Genomic DNA, 26466 nt, shown 5'->3' on the forward strand with positions numbered 1-26466 from the left:
TAGAGGGGCGCAAGGATTTTTAACCTTTTTTATTAACACCCCTACGAATAAGTTAAAGGTAGAGGACGTGACCGTTGTAAGGGAATTTCCTGATGTATTCCCTGATGAGTTAGTAACCCTACCTCCGGAAAGGGAAATAGAATTCAAGATAGACATGTTACCTGGAACCTCACCCATCTCAAAAACACCATACCGAATGGCCCCCGCGGAGCTCAAGGAGCTAAAATTGCAATTACAAGACCTCCTGGAGCGGGGATTCATTCAAGAGAGTGGGTCTCCTTAGGGAGCTCCTGTCCTGTTTGTGAAGAAAAAGAACGGAAGTTTGAGAATGAGTATTGATTATCGGGGCCTGAACAATGTTACCATTAAGAATAAGTATCCACTGCCCCATATTGATGAGTTGTTTGACCAGCTGCAAGGAGCAGTGGTCTTCTTGAAACTGGACCTCCGCCAGGGGTATTACCAGTTGTTGATTAGGAGGGAGGATATTCCAAAAACCGCTTTCAATTCAAGATATGGGCATTATGAGTTAGCAGTTATGCCCTTCGGACTAACCAATGCTCCTGCCGCCTTCATGGACTTAATGCATAGGATTTTTACGCCCTATTTGGACCGATTTGTCGTTGTTTTTATTGATGACATCTTGGTCTACTTCAAAACACGCGAGGAGCATGAGCAGTATTTGAGAGTAGTGTTGCAGACCGTAAGGGAGCATCAGTTGTACGCCAAGTTCAGTAAGTGCGAGTTTTGGCTGGAGAAAATCGCTTTCCTAGGGCACGTAATCTTCCACGAAGGCATCTCGGTTGACCTGGCAAAAGTAGAGGCCGTGACCAATTGAAAGGAGCCAGAAAACCCCACAGAGATTTGCAGTTTTCTAGGTTAGCTGGGTATTACCGACATTTCATTAACGACTTCTCCAAATTAGCAGGTCCTTTAACTGACCTGACAAAGAAACATGGTCGGTTCGTATGGAATGCCCGATGTGAAACAAGTTTTCAAGAGCTAAAGAAAAGATTGACCATGGCTCCAGTGCTAGTCTTGCCTAAAGGAGTGGACGGATTTGCTGCGTATACTGACGCATCGCGAGAAGGCCTGGGATGCGTTTTAATGCAGAACCGTAATGTGATCTCTTTTGCCTCTAGAAAGTTGAAACTCCACGAGCAGAATTACCCAACCCACGATCTAGAGCTAGCCGCCGTTGTTTTCGCGCTGAAAAAGTGGAAGTACTACTTATATGGGGTGACCTTTGAGGTTTACTCGGACCACAAGAGTCTTAGGTACCTCTTCTCACAGAAGAAATTGAACATGAGGCAACGACGGTGGATGGAATTTCTGAAAGATTACGACTGTACAATCAACGGGAAAGGCAAACGTGGTAGCCGATGCCTTAAGTCGTAAGGTTCAAATAGCAGGGTTGATGATCAAAAAGTGGGATTTATTAGGATCCATTTGTGAGTGGAAACCCTATCTTGGGGGTCATAGAGTGGTTTTTGGCAATGTTAAAGTGACCTCCATTCTACTGGAACGCGTTAAAGAAGCGCAAAAGGAGGATTTGATGATGCAGAAGTGGGGAGAGAAGGTGGAGAAAAGGGGAAACAACGGATTTCAATTTTAGTCCTGAGGGTATTTTAAAATATCGAAACCGAATAGTGGTGCCGAGGGATGAAGCGTTGAAAACGGAGATTCTAGAGGAAGCCCATCGATCCAAGTATACAATCCATCCGCATAATAGCAAGATGTATCAGGACCTGAAAGGAACCTATTGTTGGGACAATATGAAGGAAATCGCTCTGTACGTGCAAAAATGTCTCGTTTACCAACAGGTTAAGGCGGAGCATAAAAAACCATCGGGTTTGTTACAACCCCTTGAGATACCCGAATGAAAGTGGGAAAACATCACATTAGACTTCGTTTCAAGTTTACCGCGAACGCAACGAGGACACGATGCCGTTTGGGTGATCATCGATTGATTAACCAAGTTGGCCCATTTCTTGCCGGTAAACATGAAATATTCCATGGACAAGTTGGCCCAACTGTACATGGACGAGATCGTGAGGGTACACGGCGTTCCGGTCAGCATCGTCTCCAATAGAGATCCCCGTTTTGTATCTAGATTTTGGTAGAAATTCCAAGAAGCTCTGGGGACTAAACTCAATTTGAACACGACTTATCACCCTCAGACGGATGGACAATCGGAGCGGACAATCCAAACTCCCGAGGATATGCTACGGACTTGTATTCTGGATTTTGGAGGCAACTGGGGTCAACACATGACCTTGGTAGAGTTTGCGTACAACAACAGCTACCATTCGTCGATTCAAATGGCTCCATATGAGGCACTATATGGACGGAAATGCCGGTCACCGATCTACTGGGACGAAGTTGGCGAGAGAAAAGCGCTAGACCCAGCAACTATTCATTGGATGGAGGAAGCTCGAGAAAAGGTTAAGTTGCTACGACAATGACTCCAAACCGCTCAAAGTCGACAAAAGAGCTACACGGATAATCGAAGAAAAGATTTGGAGTTCGAAGTTGGAGATCATGTGTTTCTTAAAGTCACACCGTTACGGAGTGTCACGGCAGATAGAGGAAAGAAGCTCCAACCGAGGTTCGTTGGACCTTACAAGATTCTCCAAAGGGTTGGCAAGGTAGCGTATCGCCTGGAACTACCGTCCAGTCTCTCTCGAATTCACGACGTCTTCCATGTCTCGATGTTCAAGAAGTACTATCCCGACCCATCCCATATCTTACAGTCAGGGGAAATCGACATAGATGAATCGCTTGCTTACGAAGAGAAACCTTTCCAAGTGCTGGACCGAAAAGTCAAAGAGCTGAGAAACAAGCAAATTCCGTTGGTTAAGATACTGTGGAGAAACCATGGGGTAGAGGAAGTCACCTGGGAAGTGGAAGAAGAGATGCAAAAGAAATACCCTGAACTTTTCGTGCATTAAGGTGAGAAATTTCGAGGGCGAAATTCTTTTAAGGGGGAGAGAGTGTGAGAACCCGTAAATTTTCTCATTTTCTAGGTTTTATTCTATTTAATGGCATGTTTTTCTGCATTTTCTTTATTAGAAAAATTTTCTAGATAATATTTATGAGCAAATATAGTTTTTAGATAATTTTCCTAGTATCGGATCGTTTTTGAGAAATTAAGAGCGTATACCGGACGTGGGACCCGCTAGTGCGAAAAGTTCGAAAAAATTCGGCCACTTAGGTTAAGTTTTGGATACTGGGTTTAATTTATCGGGTGTTATGAGATAATTAGATGTTACCAAATGGATTGGTATGAGAGGAACAAAGAGATGACCATACATTGACTAAAAGTGACAAGTGTCACTTGGAGGTTAATTTTACCTTTTTGGCTACTATTCATCCTTTTACCATTTGACTAAATAAACCAAAAAAATTGATCAAAATCACTTCATTTCCAAGCTTATTGTGGCCGGCTCTCTCCAAACAAAAGAAAGGAAGAGCTCTCCAAGTTCTTGCTTCAATCTTGTTCAAATCCAACAAACCAACCATTTAATCTTGCTTTTGTTCCATAAAAACCCTTAAGTGAGTGATTGTGAGGTGATTAGTGGAGAGGTTTGGAGGATTAAGGTGCTAAGTTGCTCTTTTCTTGAGTTGTTAAGGTGAGTAACTAAGGGACCTTTCCTCCTTCTCAATAATGTTTAATTGACGACTTATATGAGATGAATTGATGGATTTAGGTGCTATTTTGTGACTTTTGGTTGAAATAGGTGAATTTTCCTATTTATTCATGATTTTTCTTTTTTATATGATTAATGTTGTGTGGCCATGTGTGATGGTTGGAAATGATATTGAAGGAAGCTAGAAGGTGTAAAGTGTGGTTAATTGCAGAAAATTTCTGCTTTGGAAAGAAATTTTGGAAGTTAGGGTTTCATTTCCCCTCATTCTGCCCGGCACTGTTTCTCATAATTAGAGGCTGAATTAGCCTTGGATTAAAAAATGAAAGTTGTAGAGGATGGTAGTTTATAGTTGCCTACAAAATTTCAGGCCAATCTGAGCAGCGTAGCTTGTGAAAAGACCGAAATATCCCTGCTGCCCTGTTTCTACCCGAACATGCTAATTCGTTTCTGTAATTGGTTGATTTGATTGGGAGTACTACTGATTTGGTTGTTGATGTCTTCTTAAGAAATATAGCCTGGTATCTTAGCTTTCGGATGACTTTAGAATCACTTGATTTGGACTGCGATAGCCTGAGTTGTGGTTATTTAACCAAATTGCGGTTTGTTAACTTGTTTATGCAGTTCTGGTATAGTATACTGAACTTTTGACCTAGTTGCACTACAAACTGGACTGAGTGGCCTTCTACAACATTGTAACCCTTTCTGTTAGCTTCGAAACGGCGTATATTACACCTCCATCCGATAACCGTAGTGCCGGTGGTGCCAAAACCGCTAAACGATTTCAAAAAAACTGTTTTTAGAGTTAGAGCTTAACTTCATTTTCGGATTTTCCCTAGCTTACTTTAGTACTTAGACATTCTAATGGAGCCTTATTTTGGTAGTATGTGGAATTAGTTTATGACTTGTAATCGAGTCTTATTGTGCTTATTTGAATGTTTTAGGACGTGACGGTGGTTCAAGACGCTCTTTGGACGGAGGTGTATGAAACATCATTTGCTTGCTTGGTGAGTGTACTACTCACTTGTTTGCTACTATGTGGCTTTGCTACACTTGACATCGATGATTTGATGGCTTAATTGCATTGTTGACCTTGATTGGGGGGAGGGTGTACTTGATCACTCTCACCCTTTTATCATATATAACTGTTTACTGTATAATTGAGTGATACATGCAAATATTCGATTTGGTGTTATTTGGACGAGTATCCAACGGCCATTACTGTTATTACTGAACTTAACCCCGTTGGTAGTCAATTGAATTGAGTCGGCGAGGGTTTGGTCGTGAAAATTGACGAGTCACGGGGACTGTTATAAGGAATCATTGAGTATGAGACTCTTGGTTCCGGTGTACTCGAGTATTGTCAAATTTTTACTGTTTGAAGTTCGGACCCGGTAGGGGTATGTTGGGTTGACGGAATGGAAGTAAAATGGAGCCTACGGTTGGTTACTCTTAAACGTTGACGGAGGGTCAATGAGGTCCGATCAAGAATGTAAGCGAGGAAAAGGGGCTCTTGAGAGCCGTCCGTATCCTTTTACCAATTTTATTAAAGTGTGTTTTGGTTTATTTCTTCCTAGAAGAATTGGAATGATCTGCTATGTGATTCTTTGAACCTTATTGCTTGAATGATAGTATCACACTGGATTTAAACTCACTCTATTCCTTTTGTTTTTCTTACAGGAATTTTGAGTACTTTTGGAAAGGCTGTGCGTATGAATTGCCGAGTTGAGCTTATGTACATATATATTTTGAATAGCTCTTTTTGGGGCAAAATCCTAAACGCATTTTAATCCAACCCATTCGATGAGTTGAGATTTGCAAACCGTACGTGTATAAACTTATGGGATAACTTTTGAATGCTATTTTGGTCTGTAAATGCTACATTTCAAGGTGTATATGTTTGATTGATGTTCGGCTCCAATTTTCATTTTTTTTTATTTTGGAAATTTTGACTTGTTTAAGCGCGCTTGTATGTCCGGAACGTTTTAGATCGCTTCAAATTGTCCCGTTAGTCCTGGCGAGAGATGGGCAGGCAGTCCGCTAACCCCTTTGGTTCGCCTCAAGGGAAGGTGGGACTGTCACAGGTGGTATCAGAGTTTAGGTTTGAATTGGCTTGGGTGTATTAGAATTGCTCGATTTGAGGATTATTTTGAGTATGTCTCTTAAGGTTATTTACGTTTACTTACCCTTCTGGTGTAGGATGTACGAGTCTAGTGGACCGAGTGGTAGCCCAGCCGGCGAGCGACCTCGTGGAGCGCTCCCAATGATCCCATACCAGATTCGGCCAAGAGGGGCCGTTGTGCGTTGGAACCCAGCCAACTGCCTTCGACGTTGCGAGTGTCGTCACACGTACACCTATCCTAACGCCTTAGTACTGGCCGTGGCCGAGGAACGGAAGGAGTTGGCCAAAGATAACGCTAGGCTTGAGGCTGAGGTAAACCAGCTTAGAGCGACCAACGGGAAACAAGCTGAGCTCATTAAAGAGTTGGAGTACGATGTGCTTGAGATAGAAGATCGGGTAGATGACCTGTTGACTCATCTGTTTTGATTTCGGGCATTCGGGTTAGAAAACTACTAAGTTGAGGGGCGCAAGGATTTTTAGCCTTTTTTATTAACACCCCTACAAATAAGTTAAAGGTAGAGGACGTGACCGTTGTAAGGGAATTTCCGGATGTATTCCCTGATGAGTTAGTAACCCTACCTCCAGAAAGAGAAATAGAATTCAAGATAGACCTGTTACCTGGAACCTCACCCATCTCAAAAATACCATACCGAATGGCTCCCGCGGAGCTCAAGGAGCTAAAATTGCAATTACAAGACGTCCTGGAGCGGGGATTCATTCAAGAGAGTGGGTCTCCTTGGGGAGCTCCTGTCTTGTTTGTGAAGAAAAAGGACGGAAGTTTGAGAATGTGTATTGATTATCGGGGCCTGAACAATGTTACGGTTAAGAATAAATATCCACTGCCCCATATTGATGACTTGTTTGACCAGCTGCAAGGAGCAGTGGTCTTCTCGAAACTGGACCTCTGCCAGGGGTATTACCAGTTATTGATTAGGAGGGAGCATATTCCAAAAACCGCTTTTAATTCAAGATATGGGCATTATGAGTTCGCAGTTATGCCCTTCGGACTAATCAATGCTCCTGCCGCTTTCATGGACTTAATGCATAGGATTTTTAAGCCCTATTTGGACCGATTTGTCGTTGTTTTTATTGATGACATCTTGGTCTACTCCAAAACGCGCGAGGAGCATGAACAGTATTTGAGAGTAGTGTTGCAGACCCTAAGGGAGCATCAGTTGTACGTCAAATTCAGTAAGTGTGAGTTTTGGCTGGAGGAAATAGCTTTCCTAGGGCACGTAATCTCCCACGAAGGCATCTCGGTTGACCCGACAAAAGTAGAAGCCGTGACCAATTGAAAGAGGCCAGAAAACCCCACAGAGATCGGCAGTTTTCTAGGGTTAGCTGGGTATTACCGACATTTCATTAAAAACTTCTCCAAATTAGCAGGTCCTTTAACTGACCTGACAAAGAAACATGGTCGGTTCGTATGGAATGCCCGATGTGAGACAAGTTTTCAAGAGCTAAAGAAAAGATTGACCATGGCTCCAGTGCTAGTCTTGCCTAAAGGAGTGGACGGATTTGCTGTGTATACTGACGCGTCGCGAGAAGGCCTGGGATGCGTTTTAATGCAGAACCATAATGTGATCTCTTTTGCCTCTAGGAAGTTGAAACTCCACGAGCAGAATTACCCAACCCACGATCTAGAGCTAGCCGTCGTTGTTTTCGCGTTGAAAAAGTGGAGGCACTACTTATATGGGTGACTTTTGAGGTTTACTCGGACCACAAGAGTCTTAGGTACCTCTTCTCACAGAAGGAATTGAACATGAGGCAACGACGGTGGATGGAATTTCTGGAAGATTACGACTGTACAATCAACGGGGAAGGCAAACGTGGTAGCCGATGCCTTAAGTCGTAAGGTTCAAATAGCAGGGTTGATGATCAAAAAGTGGGATTTATTAGGATCCATTTGTGAGTGGAAACCCTGTCTTGGGGGTCATAGAGTGGTTTTTGGCAATGTTAAAGTGACCTCCACTTTACTGGAACGCGTTAAAGAAGCGTAAAAAGAGGATTTGATGATGCAGAAGTGGGGAGAGAAGGTGGAAAAAGGAGAAACAACGGATTTCAATTTTAGTCCTGAGGGTATTTTAAAATATCGAAATCGAATAGTGGTGCCGAAGGATGAAGCGTTGAAAACGGAGATTCTAGAGGAAGCCCATCGGTCCAAGTATACAATTTATTCGGGTAGTAGCAAGATGTATCAAGACCTGAAAGGAACCTATTGCTGGGACAATATGAAGATGGAAATCGCTCTGTACGTGCAAAAATGTCTCGTTTGCCAACAGGTTAAGGCGGAGTATCAAAAACCATCGGATTTGTTACAACCTCTTGAGATACCTGAATGGAAGTGGGAAAACATCACAATAGATTTCGTTTCAAGTTTGCCGCGAACGCAATAAGGACACGATGCCGTTTGGGTGATCGTCGATCGATTAACCAAGTCGGCCCATTTCTTGCCGGTAAACATGAAATATTCCATGGACAAGTTGGCCCAACTGTACATGGACGAGATCGTGAGGCTACACGGCGTTCCAGTCAGTATCGTCTCCGATAAGGATCCCCGTTTTGTATCTAGGTTTTGACAGAAATTCCAAGAAATTCTGGGGATTAAACTCAATTTGAGCACGACTTATCACCCTCAGACGGATGGACAATCGGAGCGGACAATCCAAACTCTCGAGGACATGCTACGGACGTGCATTCTGGATTTTGGAGGCAACTGGGGTCAACACATGACCTTGGTAGAGTTTGCGTACAACAACAGCTACCATTCGTCGATTCAAATGGCTCCATATGAGTGGACTGAGTGGCCTTCTTCAACATTGTAGCCCTTTCCGTTAGCTTCGAAACGGCGTATATTTCACCTCCATCCAATAACCGTAGTGCCGGTGGTGCCAAAACCGCTAAACGATGTCAAAAAAACTGTTTTTAGAGTTAGAGCTTAACTTCATTTCCGCATTTTCCCTAGCTTACTTTAGTACTTAGACATTCTAATGGAGCCTTATTTTGGTAGTATGTGGAATTAGTTTATGACTTGTAATCGAGTCTTATTGTGCTTATTTGAATATTTTAGGACGTGACGATGGTTCAAGACGCTCTTTGGGCGGAGGTGTATGAAATATCATTTGCTTGCTTGGTGAGTGTACTACTCACTTGTTTGCTACTATGTGGCTTTGCTACACTTGACATCGATGATTTGATGGCTTAATTGCATTGTTGACCTTGATTGAGGGAAGGGTGTACTTGATCTCTCTCACCCTTTTATCGTATATAACTGTTTACTGTATAATTGAGTGATACATGCAAATATTTGATTTGGTGTCATTTGGACGAGTATCCAATGGCCATTACTGTTATTATTGAACTTAATCCCGTTGGTAGTCAATTGAATCGAGCCGGCGAGGGCTTGGTCGTGAAAATTGACGAGCCACGGGGACTGTTATAAGGAATCATTGAGTTTGAGACTCTTGGTTCCGGTATACTCGAGTATTGCCAAATTTTTACTGTTTGGAGTTCGGGCCCGATAGGGGTATGTTGGGTGGACGGAATGGAAGTAAAATGGAGCCTACGGTTGGTTACTCTTAAACGTTGACGGAGGGTCAATGAGCTCCGATCAAGAATGTAAGCGAGGAAAAGGGGCTCTTGAGAGCCGTCCGTATCCTTTTACTAATTTTATTAAAGTGTGTTTTGGTTTATTTCTTCCTAGAGGAATTGGAATGATCTGCTATATGCTTATTTGAACCTTATTGCTTGAATGATAGTATATCACTGGACGTAAGCTCACTCTATTTCTTTTGTTTTCCTTACAGGAATTTTGAGTACTTTTGGAAAGGCTATGCATATGGATTGCCGAGTTGAGCTTATGTACATATATATTTTGAATAGCTCCTTTTGGGGCACAACCCTAAACGCATTTTAATCCAACCCATTCGATGAGTTGAGATTTGCAAACCGTACATGTATAAACTTATGGGATAACTTTTGTATGTTATTTTGGTCTGTAAATGCTACATTTCAAGGTGTATATGTTTGATTGATGTTCGGCTCCGATTTTCATTTTTTTTTATTTTGAAAATTTTGTCTTGTTTAAGCACGCTTGTATGTCCGGAACGTTTTAGATCGTTTCAAACTGTCCCGTTAGTCCTGGCGAGAGGTGGGCAGGCAGTCCGCTAACCCCTTTGGTTCGCCTCAGGGGAAGGTGGGGCTGTCACAAATCTGCTAAAAATAAGTGAGAGATAACAGGATTATCCCTACAAATTTTCACTCCCGTTAGCTCCTTTCCTTGCACAGCTTTATTTATAATACTAGAAAAACCTTCAGCACATATGTTGAACAGATAGGGTGATAAAGGGTCCCCTTGCCTAATGCCTCTCCTAGGTTTGACCTTTCCTACTTTCTGGCCATTTAAATTAAAGGAATAAGTCACAGTGGATAGACAAACCATAATCCATTTGACAAAAATTGGACAAAAATCCATTTTCGACATTAATCTCCCCACAAAAATCCATTCTACCCTATCATAAGCTTTAAACATGTCTAACTTAAAAGCCATGTAGCCTGTTTTTCCTTTTCTCTTATTTTTCAGAAAATGCAAAATTTCTTGGGTTACCACTACATTATCCAGAATTTGTCTCCTTGGGATAAAGGTAGACTGTGAGTTGCTAATGCAGTGCTGGAGAACATGCTTCAAACGGTTTGCAATAATTTTTGAGATAATTTTATAAAGCACATTGCACAAGTTGATCGGCCTATAATGTAAAACAGAAGTAGGAGATTCTAGCTTTGGGATTAGAGAGATGATGGTCTCATTCACAATCTTAAGCAAGCAACCAGAATAGGAAAAACTATTTATGGCTAACACCAAGTCACCTTTTATTATATGCTAGTATTGTTGGAAAAAAAGTGGGGACATACCATCCTGTTCTGGTGCTTTGTTTGGATGCATTGAAAACAAGGCTTGCCTGATGTCCTTTTCCTCCACAGGCTTAATCAGGTTCTCATTCATCTGTCGAGAAATAGTGCTCAGGATCTCAGTTAAAATCTCCTCAAAATCAGCCGGGTTGGTTGTAGTAAAGAGATCATTGTAGTATTGGCTCAGTTCCACTTCAATTTCCTCCTCACTCTTGCACTAGGTCCTATCTTGTTTTTCCAAAGTGCTGATAGTATTTCTTCTCCTCTTTGCCTTGACATTTGTATGGACGTAAGCTGTGTTTCTATCCCCTTCCTTGAGCCATTTGGTTCTTGATTTTTGGCTCCAATACAGCTCTTCCTCCTTATATGCTTTGCTTAGCTGGATTTTTAGTTCTATTACTCGACTTTTGATTCCAGATTCATGTCCCTCCCTCACTTGCTTGAGTTTCTCCTTTAATTCCTTTATCTTTACTTTGGAGTTTCCTTGTACCTTTTTCCTCCATTCCAAGATAGCTACCTTGCATTCCTTTATCTTCCTAGTCATTTTGTACATCTTGGATCCAATTTGTGTTTTCCTCCATGCCCCTTGTATCACCTCCTTCATGTCTGGATTTTTAGTCCATCTTTGATCAAAGTAGAATCTCCTTTTCCTCCTAATTTTCTTTGGATTTGTATCCATCATCAATATTGCATGGTCCGATGCATCATTTTCAATATGTATACACACAACCCTATCAAACCTTTGCAACCATTCAACACTACATAATCCCCTATCCAGTCTTTCCTTTACTTCCCCTTCCCCCTCCCAATAATTACTCCAGGTCCATAGTAACCCTTATAGCCTATATCTAATAAGTCATTATCTCTTATGAAACTATTGACCTTCTTAAAACTACTCTCAGCTCTCACCCTCCCACCCCACTTCTCCCCATTTGATTGTAAATCATTCAAATTGCCCACTATTACCTATGCTTCTCCCCAATCCTTCTTCCTTTCAGTTATGTGTTTCCATTGTTCTTTTCGGATATTGCTATCAGTACTGGCATGTACACACATCAACCACCACTGGCTATTTACTTCCTTGTCCTCAATGCATGCTAAGATGTACGGGTCCGTATGGCTTAGTTGATCAATTGCCACCCCATTGTTCCAGTATAAAGCCATGCCCCCTGCCTTCCCAACTGAGTTCACAACATACCCATTCTCAAACCTTATTTTCTTTTGCACATATCGCATAAACTTCTTTTGGTTCTTTGTCTCACTCAAAAACACCACATTAGGAGAGTGGAAGTTTAATATTTCCTTTAGTTGGGGAATTGTCAAGGGGCCTCTTGCACCTCGACAATTCCACACCGCAACCTTCATTTACACCTTGGAGGCATAAGGGGGTTAGCCTCCAATTCCCCAGTTACATTCAAATTGTTTCTCTCCACTTTTAAACACTTAGCCTTTGATGTTTCCACTGCATCCACTTCCATTTGTTGATTCTCATGTTGGATTTCTTCAACTTTCCTCTTCCCTCCTAATTCCCTGCTTGCAACCGAAATTGTATTCTCTTGTAGAGTAGCCCTGCCTCGTCTCACTCTCCTTGTGCAATGTTTTTTTCCGTCCTTCTTACTACTGGTTTCCCCCATTGGTAGCTCCTGAATTCCTAACAATATCTCTAACTCGTCCCTTGCCTCTCCACTGTCCAACTTACTTCCCCCTTGACAACACTTATTGTCCACTTCCATTTCCGCATGCACCAGCTCTAGTCTTTCACTACTACCTACCACTGATTCCTCACCCCTATCACTACTTCCCTTTGCGATATCTTCTTCTGCCATTTTATTCATTAAACCCATCTTGTTTTCCCTTTCTTTCAAGTCCTGCTGGTCCTTTAAATATTCTTCCCACTTTCTCTCCTGCATTTTCCTCCTCATTTGGTCCTGATATTTTCCTCCTTTTTCCACGCCTTCTATCTGATTATTCCTGCTCAACTAAATTCCACCCATTCAGCTTGCTCTTTACATTTTATTTTTGTTCCTCTGATTAGCGGTTATGCTACATCTATTTCCACCATAATTTCCATGTGCCTTCCATCTTTCTCCTCCTTTTTCCACGCCTTCTATCTGATTATTCCTGCTCAACTAAATTCCACCCATTCAGCTTGCTCTTTACATTTTATTTTTGTTCCTCTGATTAGCGGTTATGCTACATCTATTTCCACCATAATTTCCATGTGCCTTCCATCTTTCCCCTCAATCCCTGGAATTATCACCTCTTTTACCGACCTAAAAATCTATCCATGTTTAAATCCCACCGCTCTACTCATCCAGTGGACTGGTAGATTCCATAACTGCACCCAAAGGAAGACATGCCTGAAGAAGCTACTATCCCTTTCCCAACCAACTTCCCACTCTCTAAGCACAAATACCTGGTTATTCATTATCCAAGGACCCCCTGTCAGCACATTTTTCTTTGCTTCCTCATCTTCAATATGGAACTGAAACAAATTTGGACCCAGCTCGGTTATCTTCATCCTCCTTGGATATCCCCACGCATGGTTGATAAAGGTCTTGACTCCAGTGAAATTTGCCACTGTTTCACCCACAAGTTTTCCAAGTAGACTTCCTTTGCATCCCAACATTCCTTCTTCAATTTCATCTCCGCTGAGATCTATCTCCTCTGTTTCCTTTGCCGACAGTTCAAACCTTTGAAAAGCCCTTGCGAGTGATTCCTCCATCTTCCCATATGGATCCAAGTAGAAGTCAAGCACTATTTCTTGAAGACAAAAGAGCTCAGCTGATAAACTTGCGAGGAAGTCCAACAAACACTCAAAATAACTTTAGATCTGAAACAAAGTGAAAACCAATTCAAAAAAGTGGAAAAAACAAAAAATGAAAAAAAAACAAGTCCTTCCAAAAGCCAAAGTGGAGCCGACCAACTTAGAGAGCAAACTAAACAAATTAGGCTTTGCTAACAACTAACATCAACTTAAGGGTGCAGCACAGCCCTTGTTTCGACAAACATTAACGTGTTCCACTACATTGTCAAATGGATCATGTTGTTCCCCTGCATTTACTCCAGCATTTACTAACCATGAAGACTGGAACTTACTTCTACTTATACTAAGACAAACTACTTAAAACTATTTTTGGATCAAACAATGTTGTGCTTGGATTCAGAGCTTTCGGTTTTTAAGGTTTTGAAAAGAGTTGAGACTCTGTTTTCCTTACCCCTCCTCCTACACCGAAGAGAAAATACTCTAAAAGGTAGAGAGAGAAACTCTCAATGAGAGAGAAAGCTTCTTTTTTTCCCTAATTTTTGTTGACTTATTGTTCTCTTTTGTGGACAACACAGATGGATCACTTTTTGTTTCTATGCTTCTTTCAAAGCAACCTTTTCTTCATTGGAAAATTCTCATTTTGAGTTTGTGTTTTTTGTTTCCCATTGATACTGTTGCTTTTTTCTCTAGCATTAAATGTTGATTATCCTTTCAAACAACACCAATTTTGTTTGGATTTTGACATACAAAAAGAAAAAAAATCACTAAGTTTACTTTTATCATCTATTTGGTTCTACAGGAACTCTAACCCGATGATGCTGCTATATTGCCAAACAAAAACAACATAATCACCTTTTATTGCTAACATAGATGTTGGGTAGAGGTGCAAACGAATTGAGCTTGAGTTGGCTCGAGTCGAAATCGAGCTCGAACTCCAGCTCAAAATATTAAGCACGTTAGCTCGCGAGCCGGCTCGCGAGTTTGAATATATTTATATATATTTTTATTTTTTATTTTAAGTATATATATATTTTTTTATTTTAATAGTAAAATTACATATATATCCTTAATATTTTATTATTTAATAGGAAAAAATATTATTTTATTTATTTTTTAAAAAATAAAAATAATTATTTTATTTCGAGCTCGAGCTTGAAATTGTCGGCTCGTCGAGTTCGAGTTCGAATTCACTAAAATTATATCAAGACTCGGCTCGATTATGTCAAAACTCGACTCGACTCGCCTCGTTTGCAGTCCTAATGTTGGGACATCAAAGTTGAGGATAATCTTCTAACCTATGGTTGGAAAAAAAAAATGCTATGATAGCATGTTATTAGTCCAGACTATATTCTCACAATTATGAACGAATATCGAATACACATATTCGATGTCAAAATTGTAAAAGTTTCTGCAATATAAAATAATAACTATAAAAATTACACTTTCACAATTCAATATTATTCTCATATTCTGCTACTTCAACACATATATGCTATATTCTTATTAGAGGTGTTAAAATGAGTGACTTAAACGGGTTTGAGTTAGTTAAAATGGGTAATGGATATAAGTGAGTCAAACTATTTATACTCATTTAATTATATGGGTATAAATGGGTAAGTCAATAAATGAATTGGGTAACCAAATTATCCATTTATAACCTATTTATTTTAACTTTTTGTAAACTCATTTCAATTTATTTTTACAAATTAAGTTATCAATTTATACCACCCTTTGCACCCATTATTAGTTTTAAATATTTACTTATAATACTCAATAAGTCTAATTATCAATTTTTTTTCATCCATACTCTATGTTGCAAAATTATATACTATTTAATAATTCAACAATAAAAATATAAAAATTTAGACAAAGTACTATAAAAGTTAACTTAAAAACTTAATTCAAAAATTTTGAACCCCTAACATTTTTTGTGTGTAAATTTAAAATTTCTTTTTTAAAAGGTAAGAAAAGAGGTTAAAACTTGTCATAAATTAGTAATGTTGAAAAATGAGCAAGTTAACAAACTAATAGAAAATAAAATGATAAGATAAAATCGACAAATAATAATAATAATAAAATAAAAGTAATTAATATCATGACAAAATGAAAAATCTGAAAAAATACGCATGGGGAAAGAGAGGAAGTTTAGAGGAAGACAATTCTAAAGGGATTGATTGGATTTGATGGGTTATCCAATAAAACCCATATGCAAAAATTTAAGATATTCATACCCATCTATTCATGGGCAAGTATGAGTAAATTTTTAGATAAGTGGGTTTATTTGCCACCTATAATTTTTATTCAACATTAAACTACATTTTATACAATAACCTACCAACAATTCTTTCCAATTATCCTCATTTAATAAAAAATAATAGCTCACAATTATTTACATATTATAAAATTATTTCCTACATCAATACTTACAAAAAAAACTTTAGAAAATATTACTAGACAAACACACTATTAACACGGGTTACGTATGCGCACCCTGCGCATAGCGCAGGGCCTCCATACTAGTGAAAGATAAAATTGACAGAGGGAAAACTTTTATAGCTATACACACTTTAAGTGCCATCAATTCTTTCAAATCAAAAATTTATGAAAAGAAATTGTACACCATCTTATCCTTTTCATTTTTTTGGAAATACTTAAATGTCTAGAAAATAATGTTAGTAACTAAAGTGATTGTATCAGTATAATCTAAACGAATAAAGTGATAATAACAATGTAGTAATGCTATAAAATAAAAGGGTATTGTTGTCCAAAATTTCTTAATATATTGAGTTGAATTACTTATGGGGGTAAAGTGATTAAAAAATAACATTAAAGGGTAAACTGATAATAGTGATTTAATTTAAAGGGGTAAAGTAATAATAACCCTTGAAATAAATTGACTATAAAACTAGTTAATTTCTCTCCATCTCCCTTAACTGAAAGCGGGGAAGCTTTTGACGTTTTATAACAAACAAGAGGGGAGGTCCCTACATTTTTAAAATTAAGAGGAGAGGCCCTTCACTTTTGCTAAAACTAGAGGGGTGGTTAGCGTAATTTAGCCTTTCTTCTTTTACTTCGTCAAACTGGCTAGACAGCGTATCCTTCCTGGACCTGTGGACCATCTTTTATACCTCAATAAATAAAAATAAAAGAAAGAAAAATGTACGGCAAAATCAAAACCTTCATTCTTAAGCAAAAACCACAGAAAGAGATACCCTGTCCCGCGGGATTCCTAAATAATCAATAGCATTAATAAATCTTGACATTATCGCCATAATCTCTTTTTCCAGCTATAAAAGAAGATAATTTCTCATATAAAAACACCCAAAAGTGATGAAGAAAAGCCATATCTTCTTATTCTCAACAGTTTCATTAACCTTTCTTCTGGTATTCCTGAGCTTTCCCTCAATTTCAATGGCTGATTCAGAAATCCCATCATCATATGAGGCCAAGGTCCACATAGTTTATACCGAGAGACCCCAAGATCAAGAACCTGAGGATTACCATATCAAGACTCTTTCCTCTGTTCTTGGCAGGTCCAGTTTTTTTTTTCCCCTCTTCAAAAGTTATCTCTTTGTTTTATGTTTTGTTTTTAATGGAATTCTAGCATGGAAATTATGTTTGTGTTTTTCTTTTTGTTTATTTTTGCATTGTGGTACATGGGTTTGATTATCTTATGCTGATTCATGTGAAAATTTTGGAAAACCTGAAAATAAATTAAAAATAAAATCAGTGAGGAGGCTGCAAAGAAGGCTTTGGTGTACAGTTATAAACATGCTGCCAGTGGCTTCTCTGCTAAGCTGACTCCTGGACAGGTTGCTGAGCTCTCAAGTAAGTTTTTGGTGTTTTTCTTGATTTGATTAGTAATATACGTATATTTTGTGCTGCTTTTCTTACATGGTTGTTATCATGATGATCGCGGTTATATTTAATATTGTTGTTAAATCTTACAATTTTTTTGGGAGGGGATTGGGGTTGGGGGAGAGTTTGTATTGTAAAAATCATTTTAAATGGACATATATGCATCAGGATTAAAGGAATTTTAACAAATTATTATGGATGATGTTTGTTGAATTATGTTGAATTATGGGTTGATTGCCTTTTTGAAATGGTCAATCTAAGTTATGATTCATGGAAGCATTTCATTTAGTGGATGTTATGGATTCTAAATATTGATCTGAGACTTGGCAAGGAAGAATGCTTTGACAAATAGTGCTTGATTACGCTCTTTAACTAGACAGGTTTTGAATTGTTGATCACACAAGGAAGTTATGAATCTATGGTGTTTATTTTCACTATAAATTAAAACTCTGTGTGTTTTGAGATTTGTGTCCCACTCAGTAGGATGTATCTGGTTTTATGGAATCCATGCTATTCAGCAAGATTTTGATTACCTCTAGCTTCCTCCACTGCTCAATCTTAGTTATATGAGCCAAATGTGAAAAAGTACTCTTAGATACTTTCACTCTTCTTGGAAAATTTGTTCAAATTCAGATTTCTGCTTAGGATTGCGGCGTTGTCTCTGTCCTTCATAAGTATTTTTGTTGATGAGAAATATGGGCGTTCAATTGGCCTCTGTTTAATATGAGCAGAAACCTAAGGTAATGAAATAGTGTCACAGTTCTGTATTGTAGATACCATAAGAACTACTAATAGCTGAATGTTTTTGATCAGGCAAATACTCAAATTGACTTTTCTAAAGCAAAATATCTGCATGATGAGAAGTTACAATAATTAATATTAAGTTTGAGTTTTGGAATTTGGTACATGTTTTCCATGTCATGATATGCTTGTACCATTTTTCTTTATCAAATAGCATCAGGGAGACTAAATGAAGAGATCTTTACAACAATGCTTCATTGGTGCTTTTACTCCTGACTTGAAAGTTTGTTAGCTGACTTTGTCCTTCCATTCCCCCTTATCTGCTCTTCGAGTGACAAGTGATCAGAATCTGCTTCATGAGTTCAAATGGGATATTCTTGATATTTATTCCCCTAAATTACTTTCAGAAGGGCTTAGGTGTCTTCTGACTGAATAGAAGCTTGATTGTGTGAAATAACTAAATCAGTAATATGCTATATGGTTTATCTTTGTTATCTGCATCTGCTCTGGAGAACTATGTCCTGCATTAGAATATTTATTGATGTGGTAAGTCTGGAAACACGAGTCTATTATTAGTTTGAGATTTCTGGTTGACTAATTCAAATTTTTTGAAGTGGTTTTCTACATGCCATCTGCTAAACTTTATGCAAAAATCACATGATGAAGGTCTCATATCACATAGGAGTCCTGAAACCCGAGGCAAATTTGATTTTGCAAATAGATCAGGATTTCTTTCTTCTTATTGCTGGCATAGAGTACAACCAAAATGCTCTGGTCAATCTCAAAGCAACCTCTTGCTGCTTGTTTCTTAGTGTGCACGAGTTAAACTCTAAGGTGCACATATTCTTGTTCAAATGCGACAGACTGATCAATACAATATTTTGGCAGAACAACCAGGAGTGCTGCAAGTTGTCGAAAGCCAGAAACTTCACCTTCATTCTGGACCTACGAAGCTGCACGTGTGAATTCATTATTGAGCTTGTTGGGTTTTCTTATGTATAAACTACTGATATAGACTTTTAGCTGCGTGTTTGAAGTGATAAGCGGATAAGTAAAACACTTCTATATGTACTACTATGTCTTACAGTGTGGACCTTATGCAGTATGAATGTTTGATTATACCAAATAAAAAGTAAGAGCTATTGAGAATCTTTTAAAGTATTGATGAATTAGTTCCTCATATTATGCATCTTTTCATACTTGGAATACATGTTGGTGCTTCATGGAATAAAATTGAATGGCTAAGTTTGGATTTATTTGGAAGTTGAGAAACTTGAGTTTGATATGAAGTGTATTATTTTGGGAGTTCATACGTAGTGGAGAAATGCGGAGAAATGAACCTTTTGGCAAAACGTTTTTCCTTGGAAATAGGAGTACGTGAAGAGATGGCCAAAACTGGGATGAACTTTTTCTCTAAAACCAACTAAAATGCTGGTTGCAAATAGACATTATTATTGTCCATGAAATACGTTCTTGTTCTCTCCTTTAAGTGCTAATAGACATTTTAAAACAGCTAATTACTACCCCTTCTTGTACTGCTCAGTTTATTTCTTTTTCTCTTTTATTACCTGAATTCCCAATATTGGCCACAAATTTGAGGCTAAATCTGTTAGTAACTGGATGCTGCCTTTGTCTTTATCTGCAAATTTTGTCAAAGAGCTATGAGTGAGAGTTTTTAAGCTCATAGCTGTTTGTATTGGCAGGCAGTCATATATATGGTGTATAGAGATCTTGGTAAAGATTTCCTTGGCTTTGATGTATGGGAGTCGATCTTTTATTCTCAATACTAGCAGTACATCGGTTGATGACCTTTAGATCACGAGAGACTTTAACTTTAGTCACTAAACCAAAACTTGCTCGGCAATTAATAACAGGCTTGTCTCCAACTTAAGACAATATAGAACAGTTCAAGGCAATTACTGCTTGATGATCTATTTGTGTTGCTAGTCAAAGCCACAGATGATTTTAATTATCTAATAAAGGGTGTCATGGAGTTTGTAAATATATCTATATCTAATAAGATATCAGTTTCCTTTTTTCTGAAAAACAATAGAAAAAGAAAAAAAATCTGATTTTCCATCTCTAGCTAGACTTGAGATCTTGCAACATCGTAGCAAAATTAAGTTCTCACCTTGAAGGTGAAAGGGAACAACTAGCGATGACCAGCTTGTCCCAAAGACATGCATTGCAATCAATTATGGCTTTAAATACTTGCGATAGTGAAGCAACAAATAGTGTAGAAAATTAGAGGTCATTTCATTATCTTACCACTATAATCACAGATAACATGGCCGTAGTTTATACAATTATTGTAAACCATACACCAAAATGGGAAAAAAAAACGTCTCTCTTTTACTTGCTGTCAATCTGACTCTTTTTCTTCTGCGCCACCTCACACCCCAGGATAAAAGAAGTACCAATACTAGAAAAGATAATTGCTATATTTAGGCCAATCAAAACAATCCCCGCCAAGTCACTCCAGGATCGTGCAAAAGTCAAAGCCCCCCACAATCCCCGCCAAGTGCTATGACCAAAACACCCAAAAGTAGTTATTTACCAGCCAATCCAAAGCTCCCGACGATATAGAATATAACAACAGAGAGGCAGAGGAAGGAGTGGAGGCAGATTGAGAGAGAGAATTCTTCTAAAATTCAAGATCAAGAAAATAAAAGTTCTACAGGCAGAGAAAACAAAAGAAGGAGGAGGATCTAGTCATCATCCATGAAGAAGCCATCCTCATCCTCAAAAGCTCCTAACAGTGTCCTTCCTTATCAAACTCCAAGACTTAGAGAACACTATAATCTTGGAAAGAAATTAGGCCAAGGTCAATTTGGCACTACCTACCAATGCACAGAAAAAGCCACAGGCATTGAATATGCTTGCAAATCAATTCCAAAGAGAAAGCTTTTATGCAAAGAGGACTATGATGATGTGTGGAGGGAAATCCAGATCATGCACCACCTGTCTGAGCATCCATATGTTGTGAGGATTAAAGGGACCTATGAAGACAATCTGTTTGTTCACATTATCATGGAGCTGTGTCATGGTGGTGAGCTTTTTGACAGGATTGTACAAAAGGGTCATTACAGTGAGCGAAAAGCAGCACAGTTGATGAAGACTATCATTAGCGTGGTAGAGGCATGCCATTCTCTTGGGGTTATGCATAGAGATCTGAAACCTGAGAATTTCTTGTTTGATACTGCTGATGAGGATGCCAAGCTGAAGGCCACTGATTTTGGATTATCTGTCTTTTATAAACCAGGTATGGATATGATCTTACATTCTTCTATTCAATCTTGTCTGTCTGTTCTCTCTATCTTGCCTTGACAGAATATTTTTTGGTCAAGTACTCAAAATTTTGAGGATTTGCATCCAATCTGTTTGGAGCTTATTGACAAAACACAAAAGAAGAAAAAGCTATGTTTTCATTGCCACTATGATCACAAAGAAATGGGGCATATGGTGTTTTAGTTTTGTCTGTTTGATTTTCTCTGCTTGCATCAGCCTCTCATTTACAATATCTTGAATTTCCTGACCATTATCAAGAACTGAATGGCTCTATTCAATATTTGCATTAACAAACGTTGATCTTGTTATTCCATCTGTTGTTCTGTGGAAATGGATTCAATAATAAATCATTTTCATATTTCATATCCACGTGCCTGTTTAATGTATTTTAGGAAAGCAGAATTACTTGCTTTATCCTATTAGAGATTTTCTTTCTGTTACAAGAAAAGATAGGGAAGGAGTGAACAAATTTGAAGTGAATTCTATATTGCAAAGGGATTCAAGTGATGAGTCAGATAATATGTGTGTTTTTGTTAGATGTACTGGAAGAATGGAGTAGAAATGAAGCAATACATGTGGAGAAATAGAAATATGGTCCCAAAAATTCAATAAGCAGGGCATTCAGTGCAGTATTGGAAACTTTCGTTCAGTGGGCTTCAACGATGATTTGACAGCATCTTCAGAGAATTCTTATTTTGCGTACAGAGAATGGACATGACTATTATTTTTCTTTTCATATTGTCATCATGAACATAGCCACATAGAGAAGAAAAAAGTTTACTAGGAAGAGGTACTATTTTCTGTGGAAATTGCCTTTTGGGATTATTAACGTAAACAACATTCAGGTTACTTACGCTAAAAAAAAATATTCAGGTTACCCTCTGATTGTCATAACCAATAAGTTACCTGGCTACCAGTTTTGGAGCCACAGATCGTTATATAAATGGATAGTTCTGTTGAATTTCTTCTATCTAGTTCATCAAAAATACTAAGAATGAAAAGTTGTTGCTCATTATCATGATGGTATTTTAATTATATACATAAAAGCTTTCTGACACACAATAAAAATCAGTTTTGCTTTTGCCAGAGGATATCTTCTCGATTGAATGACTGCCATATCAAAAGTTTGGGTAGTTTAAATCATCCACGTGATCTTAAATACTCTCAGTTGAAAACAGAATTTCACTTTGGAGCCTGATTTTCATGTTTATAGAATTATCCTGACTAAGAATCACTTAGACACAAAATATACAGATAAGTTTATCATTATCTATTAATGGTTTCACTTGCAGGGCAATATCTTTCTGATGTTGTTGGAAGTCCCTATTATGTTGCACCTGAAGTGCTGCATAAGTACTACGGGCCTGAAGCGGATGTGTGGAGTGCTGGTGTTATTCTATACATCCTGCTATCTGGGGTTCCTCCTTTTTGGGCAGGTAGCTTTCTCAATGACTTTCAATTTGCAACTCAAAGAGTAAGCTAATAATTACACTGAGAGGGTGGAGATTTTACGTTTCCTGGTACTTAAGACAGTTGATTCTCCTTAACATTTAGCAATTTCTCAATTTACAGAAACGGATAATGGCATTTTCAAGCAAATATTGAAAGGGAAAATAGATTTTGTATCTGATCCTTGGCCTCAGATTTCAGATAGTGCAAAGGACTTGATACAGAGAATGCTCTGCAGGGACCCTAGAAAACGAATAACTGCTCATGAAGTACTATGTAAGCAAATATTTGGTGTGTTAGGACTAGTTCTTTTGACACTGTTTCTATGCTTAAGAGGAATTTTCTTTCTGAGATAGGTCACCCTTGGATAGTTGATGACAAGGTAGCACCAGATAAACCTTTGGGTTCTGCAGTTTTATCCCGTCTTAAGCAGTTTTCTGCAATGAACAAACTTAAGAAGATGGCTTTGCGCGTAAGTTTTCTTTATGTTAATGTCTTACTTTTCCAGTCAAATTCCAATGTTTCCAATAGAGAAAATGCATGTTATATTTCAATTTGGTTGCCTTCCCAGCAAACTTTTTATCTTAAGACACTTTCTTAAAGTTACACAGTTGCAACTTGCAAGTTGAGATATCTAGTTCTGGGGAGTGTTGAGCACATTCATGCGATGACCACGTCCCTGGTACTATGAGTCCTTGGCATGATTTTGAACAAATTCTGAGCAGATGAATTGGCTAAGCTAATGTGCCGGATACAGCAACAAAATGTTGATAAAATAGTTTCAGCTGTGCAGTTTTCCTGACAAGTTGAACACAATTAGAGCATGTAGACTGTCTTAAAAATGAAGAATGTGGCAATCTTCATCTTTGATGAGCTTACCTGCTTGAGAAAATACTTAACATATGGGTTGTTGTATTGTGATATACATAAATGAGTACAAGTAAATGGTTCCTTCTTCTGTAGAGACAGAAATAACAGGAACGATGTCCAAAATTGGAATTGGCATCAAGCAGAATTTATACTAAGTTTTCTTTGTAGATAACCCAAACCAACTCATTAATCATAGCATGGTTTTTAGCAACAGTGATAATGACGGTCTATTGGCTCTAGTTTCCAACCAAATTACTTCTCAATCTACATGATATTTTATTGAACAAGTGAAGTCCCAAGTGTTCAAAACAAAGATAAGCAAAAGCACGGGCTTGTGTTTGGACTCTAAAGAAATAGTTGCATTTATTATTCAGAATGTTGGAACTTGGTTCAGCCAAAGTATGTTGTTTTTGGTGTGAATCCCAGGTTATCTTCTCAATTTACCTCTGTGTTCATAGTCAGTCTTAACGATTTTGAAGGTATTACTCATTCTGCTGAAGCTGAATACTTCTGTAGAGTGGACACCAAAGTTTCTATGAAATGGCTTTTTAAAACATGTGTCAAGAGGCAGCTATCAGGTTTTACAGGGCGACGTGCCATGCTCAGCTGCACAATTTTGGCAATTCTGTCTTGTTTCTGCAAATGAAAGCATGCATTTTACCAACGTTTTGTTGTCAAGCTAAATTTGGAACTTCTTTCTGGACATTTTCATGTTTTAACTTGATGGAAAGAATTTGAATCTAACTTTAATGATGATTGAAGAAGTGAAAAAGAGTGCACTCTCTTGAATTCCTTTCTGTTGATAATAATCATTTGCATACTCAAAATATGCAGCTTAGAAGGCAGGACTAGTGTCATTAATCAAGGAAATCTGATATTCTTTGTACCTTAACCTTTTATATATATCAACTTGCAGGAAATGAATGTCGAAATGTTGCTGCATTTTAATGGAGACTGCGCTAATTTAATCTTTTGGAAACATTTATTTGCAGGTCATAGCAGAGAGGCTATCAGAAGAAGAAATTGGTGGCTTGGGACAGTTGTTTAAGATGATTGATACAGACAACAGTGGAACAATAACTTTTGAGGAATTGAAACAGGGATTAAAAAGAGTAGGCTCTGAACTAATGGAGTCAGACATCAAAGCACTTATGAATGCGGTACATAAAACATCTGAGTGTTATCTTGAAATCCTAGCACTTCTCTTTTGGTTACATAAAATTCCAAAACGTCAGCAATTCTCATTCTGAATGAAGAGCACTTAAAACTGATACTTAAAGGGTTGTGTCAGGCTGACATCGACAACAGTGGCACAATAGAGTATGGTGAATTTCTCGCTGCTACACTGCACATGAACAAGATGGAGAGAGAGGAAAACTTGCTTGCTGCTTTCACATTCTTTGACAAGGATGGTAGTGGCTACATCACAATTGATGAGCTCCAACAAGCTTGCAAAGATTTTGGATTGGCTGATGGTCAACTGGATGAGATGATCAGAGAAATTGATCAAGACAATGTAAGACTCTTAAGCTATGATCATACAGTTGTTGAAACATTAATTAACTTGCACAACTACTAGGTGCGGCTCTCTCAGTTGATTTTATAAGGTTCTTTTCTCTCATGGATGTCTAATTTTAGCATTACCTGTCTATTCTGTGCTGCTTAACATCACAAGACAGAAAAAGTAGAGTTCTTGGTTGAGTTTTGGCTCTTCATCATTCATTGTTGTACAGGATTTTCTGCAGTATTAATGTACCACACGCTTGAAAATCATTCCATATTTTAAATATAGGCTCTTCAAATGAGCAGTATATGCATCATATCATCATCAAAATGGATAGAGTAATTTATAAGTGGATGTTACCGAAGGCTGGAAAATCAGCCCCCTACACACACACACACACACCCCCCTTCCCTTCCCGGCCCGCCCCCCAAAAACCAAAAACAAAATTTCTTTCACTTGGTAAATTTAGCGGCATCAAATGAATATTCAGCACCTATATGATGGCCTTATTCTCATTTCATCAGTAACTTCATGGACTTGTATGTCATCCTATGTTTGTAGGAAGGTATTTTCAGTTGCTATTCAGTCTGCAGCTATGCTGCTGCTTTTATTGGTTTCTAATCAGCATGCAGCATTTTTCTTTAATTACTTTACTCTTTATCTTACGGTCATTTCTTTTCAACATAAATAGGACGGACGCATAGATTATGGGGAATTCGCTACAATGATGAGAAAGGGAAATGCAGGACTTGGTAGCAGAACCATGAGAGGAAATATTAACATCAGTTTGGCTGATGCCCTCGGAGCAAAAGAAAATTTGGACTGATTGAAAAGATTTCTTGTATTATATATTCCAATTGCTGAATGAATGTAAATGAAAACCTCTCTGATTCGGTCTAGTTTCACCTTCTTTTGTTACAATAATTTCTTTTTAGCTTCATTACTGAACTTTCCTTGGCTCAGATAACAGATTTTTATCCAAGACTGAATTAAACTCGTCACAATTCCATATGCAACATGTCGTACATCCATGAACAGTTTTGCAGAAACCTACTGATCAAAAGAACTCGAAATCGAGAAGAAAAATTTTGAGCTCTCAAGATGGATATAATTTTTCCTGTTTGCCGAAAGAAATTGCGGTAGTTGAATTTCCCTGATTTTGGTAATTTTTAGTTCCATTTAGAGGCTCAGCACCAACTTTTGACATTGAGCTCGCCACTGGCGTCTCTCAGTCACTAAAATCTCTCTCATAGAGTCAGCATGGCTGAATTACCCGATGTACAAAACAGCCAATTGCTAGGGATTCCCTACC

The 26466-nt window shown here is 38.3% G+C and overlaps 2 protein-coding genes across 2 annotated transcripts; both read left to right on the top strand.

Moving 5' to 3' along the window:
• The first annotated feature begins 16593 nt into the window (after positions 1–16593).
• On the top strand, positions 16594–19194 carry LOC113713180 (subtilisin-like protease SBT3.17). Its single transcript, XM_027236823.2, has 3 exons — positions 16594–16977; positions 17175–17272; positions 18932–19194. Exons 1-3 carry the CDS (start codon positions 16775–16777, stop codon positions 19006–19008), a joined length of 378 nt encoding a protein of 125 aa, XP_027092624.1. The 5' UTR covers positions 16594–16774; the 3' UTR covers positions 19009–19194.
• A 1-nt stretch (position 19195) lies between these two features.
• LOC113713561 (calcium-dependent protein kinase 11) lies at positions 19196–26053 on the top strand. Its single transcript, XM_027237314.2, has 7 exons — positions 19196–21305; positions 22624–22767; positions 22904–23056; positions 23137–23252; positions 24643–24810; positions 24942–25166; positions 25846–26053. Exons 1-7 carry the CDS (start codon positions 20765–20767, stop codon positions 25978–25980), a joined length of 1482 nt encoding a protein of 493 aa, XP_027093115.1. The 5' UTR covers positions 19196–20764; the 3' UTR covers positions 25981–26053.
• Positions 26054–26466: the final 413 nt, after the last annotated feature.

Source organism: Coffea arabica, chromosome 10c, assembly GCF_036785885.1.
Source record: "Coffea arabica cultivar ET-39 chromosome 10c, Coffea Arabica ET-39 HiFi, whole genome shotgun sequence".
NCBI lineage: Eukaryota > Viridiplantae > Streptophyta > Magnoliopsida > Gentianales > Rubiaceae > Coffea > Coffea arabica.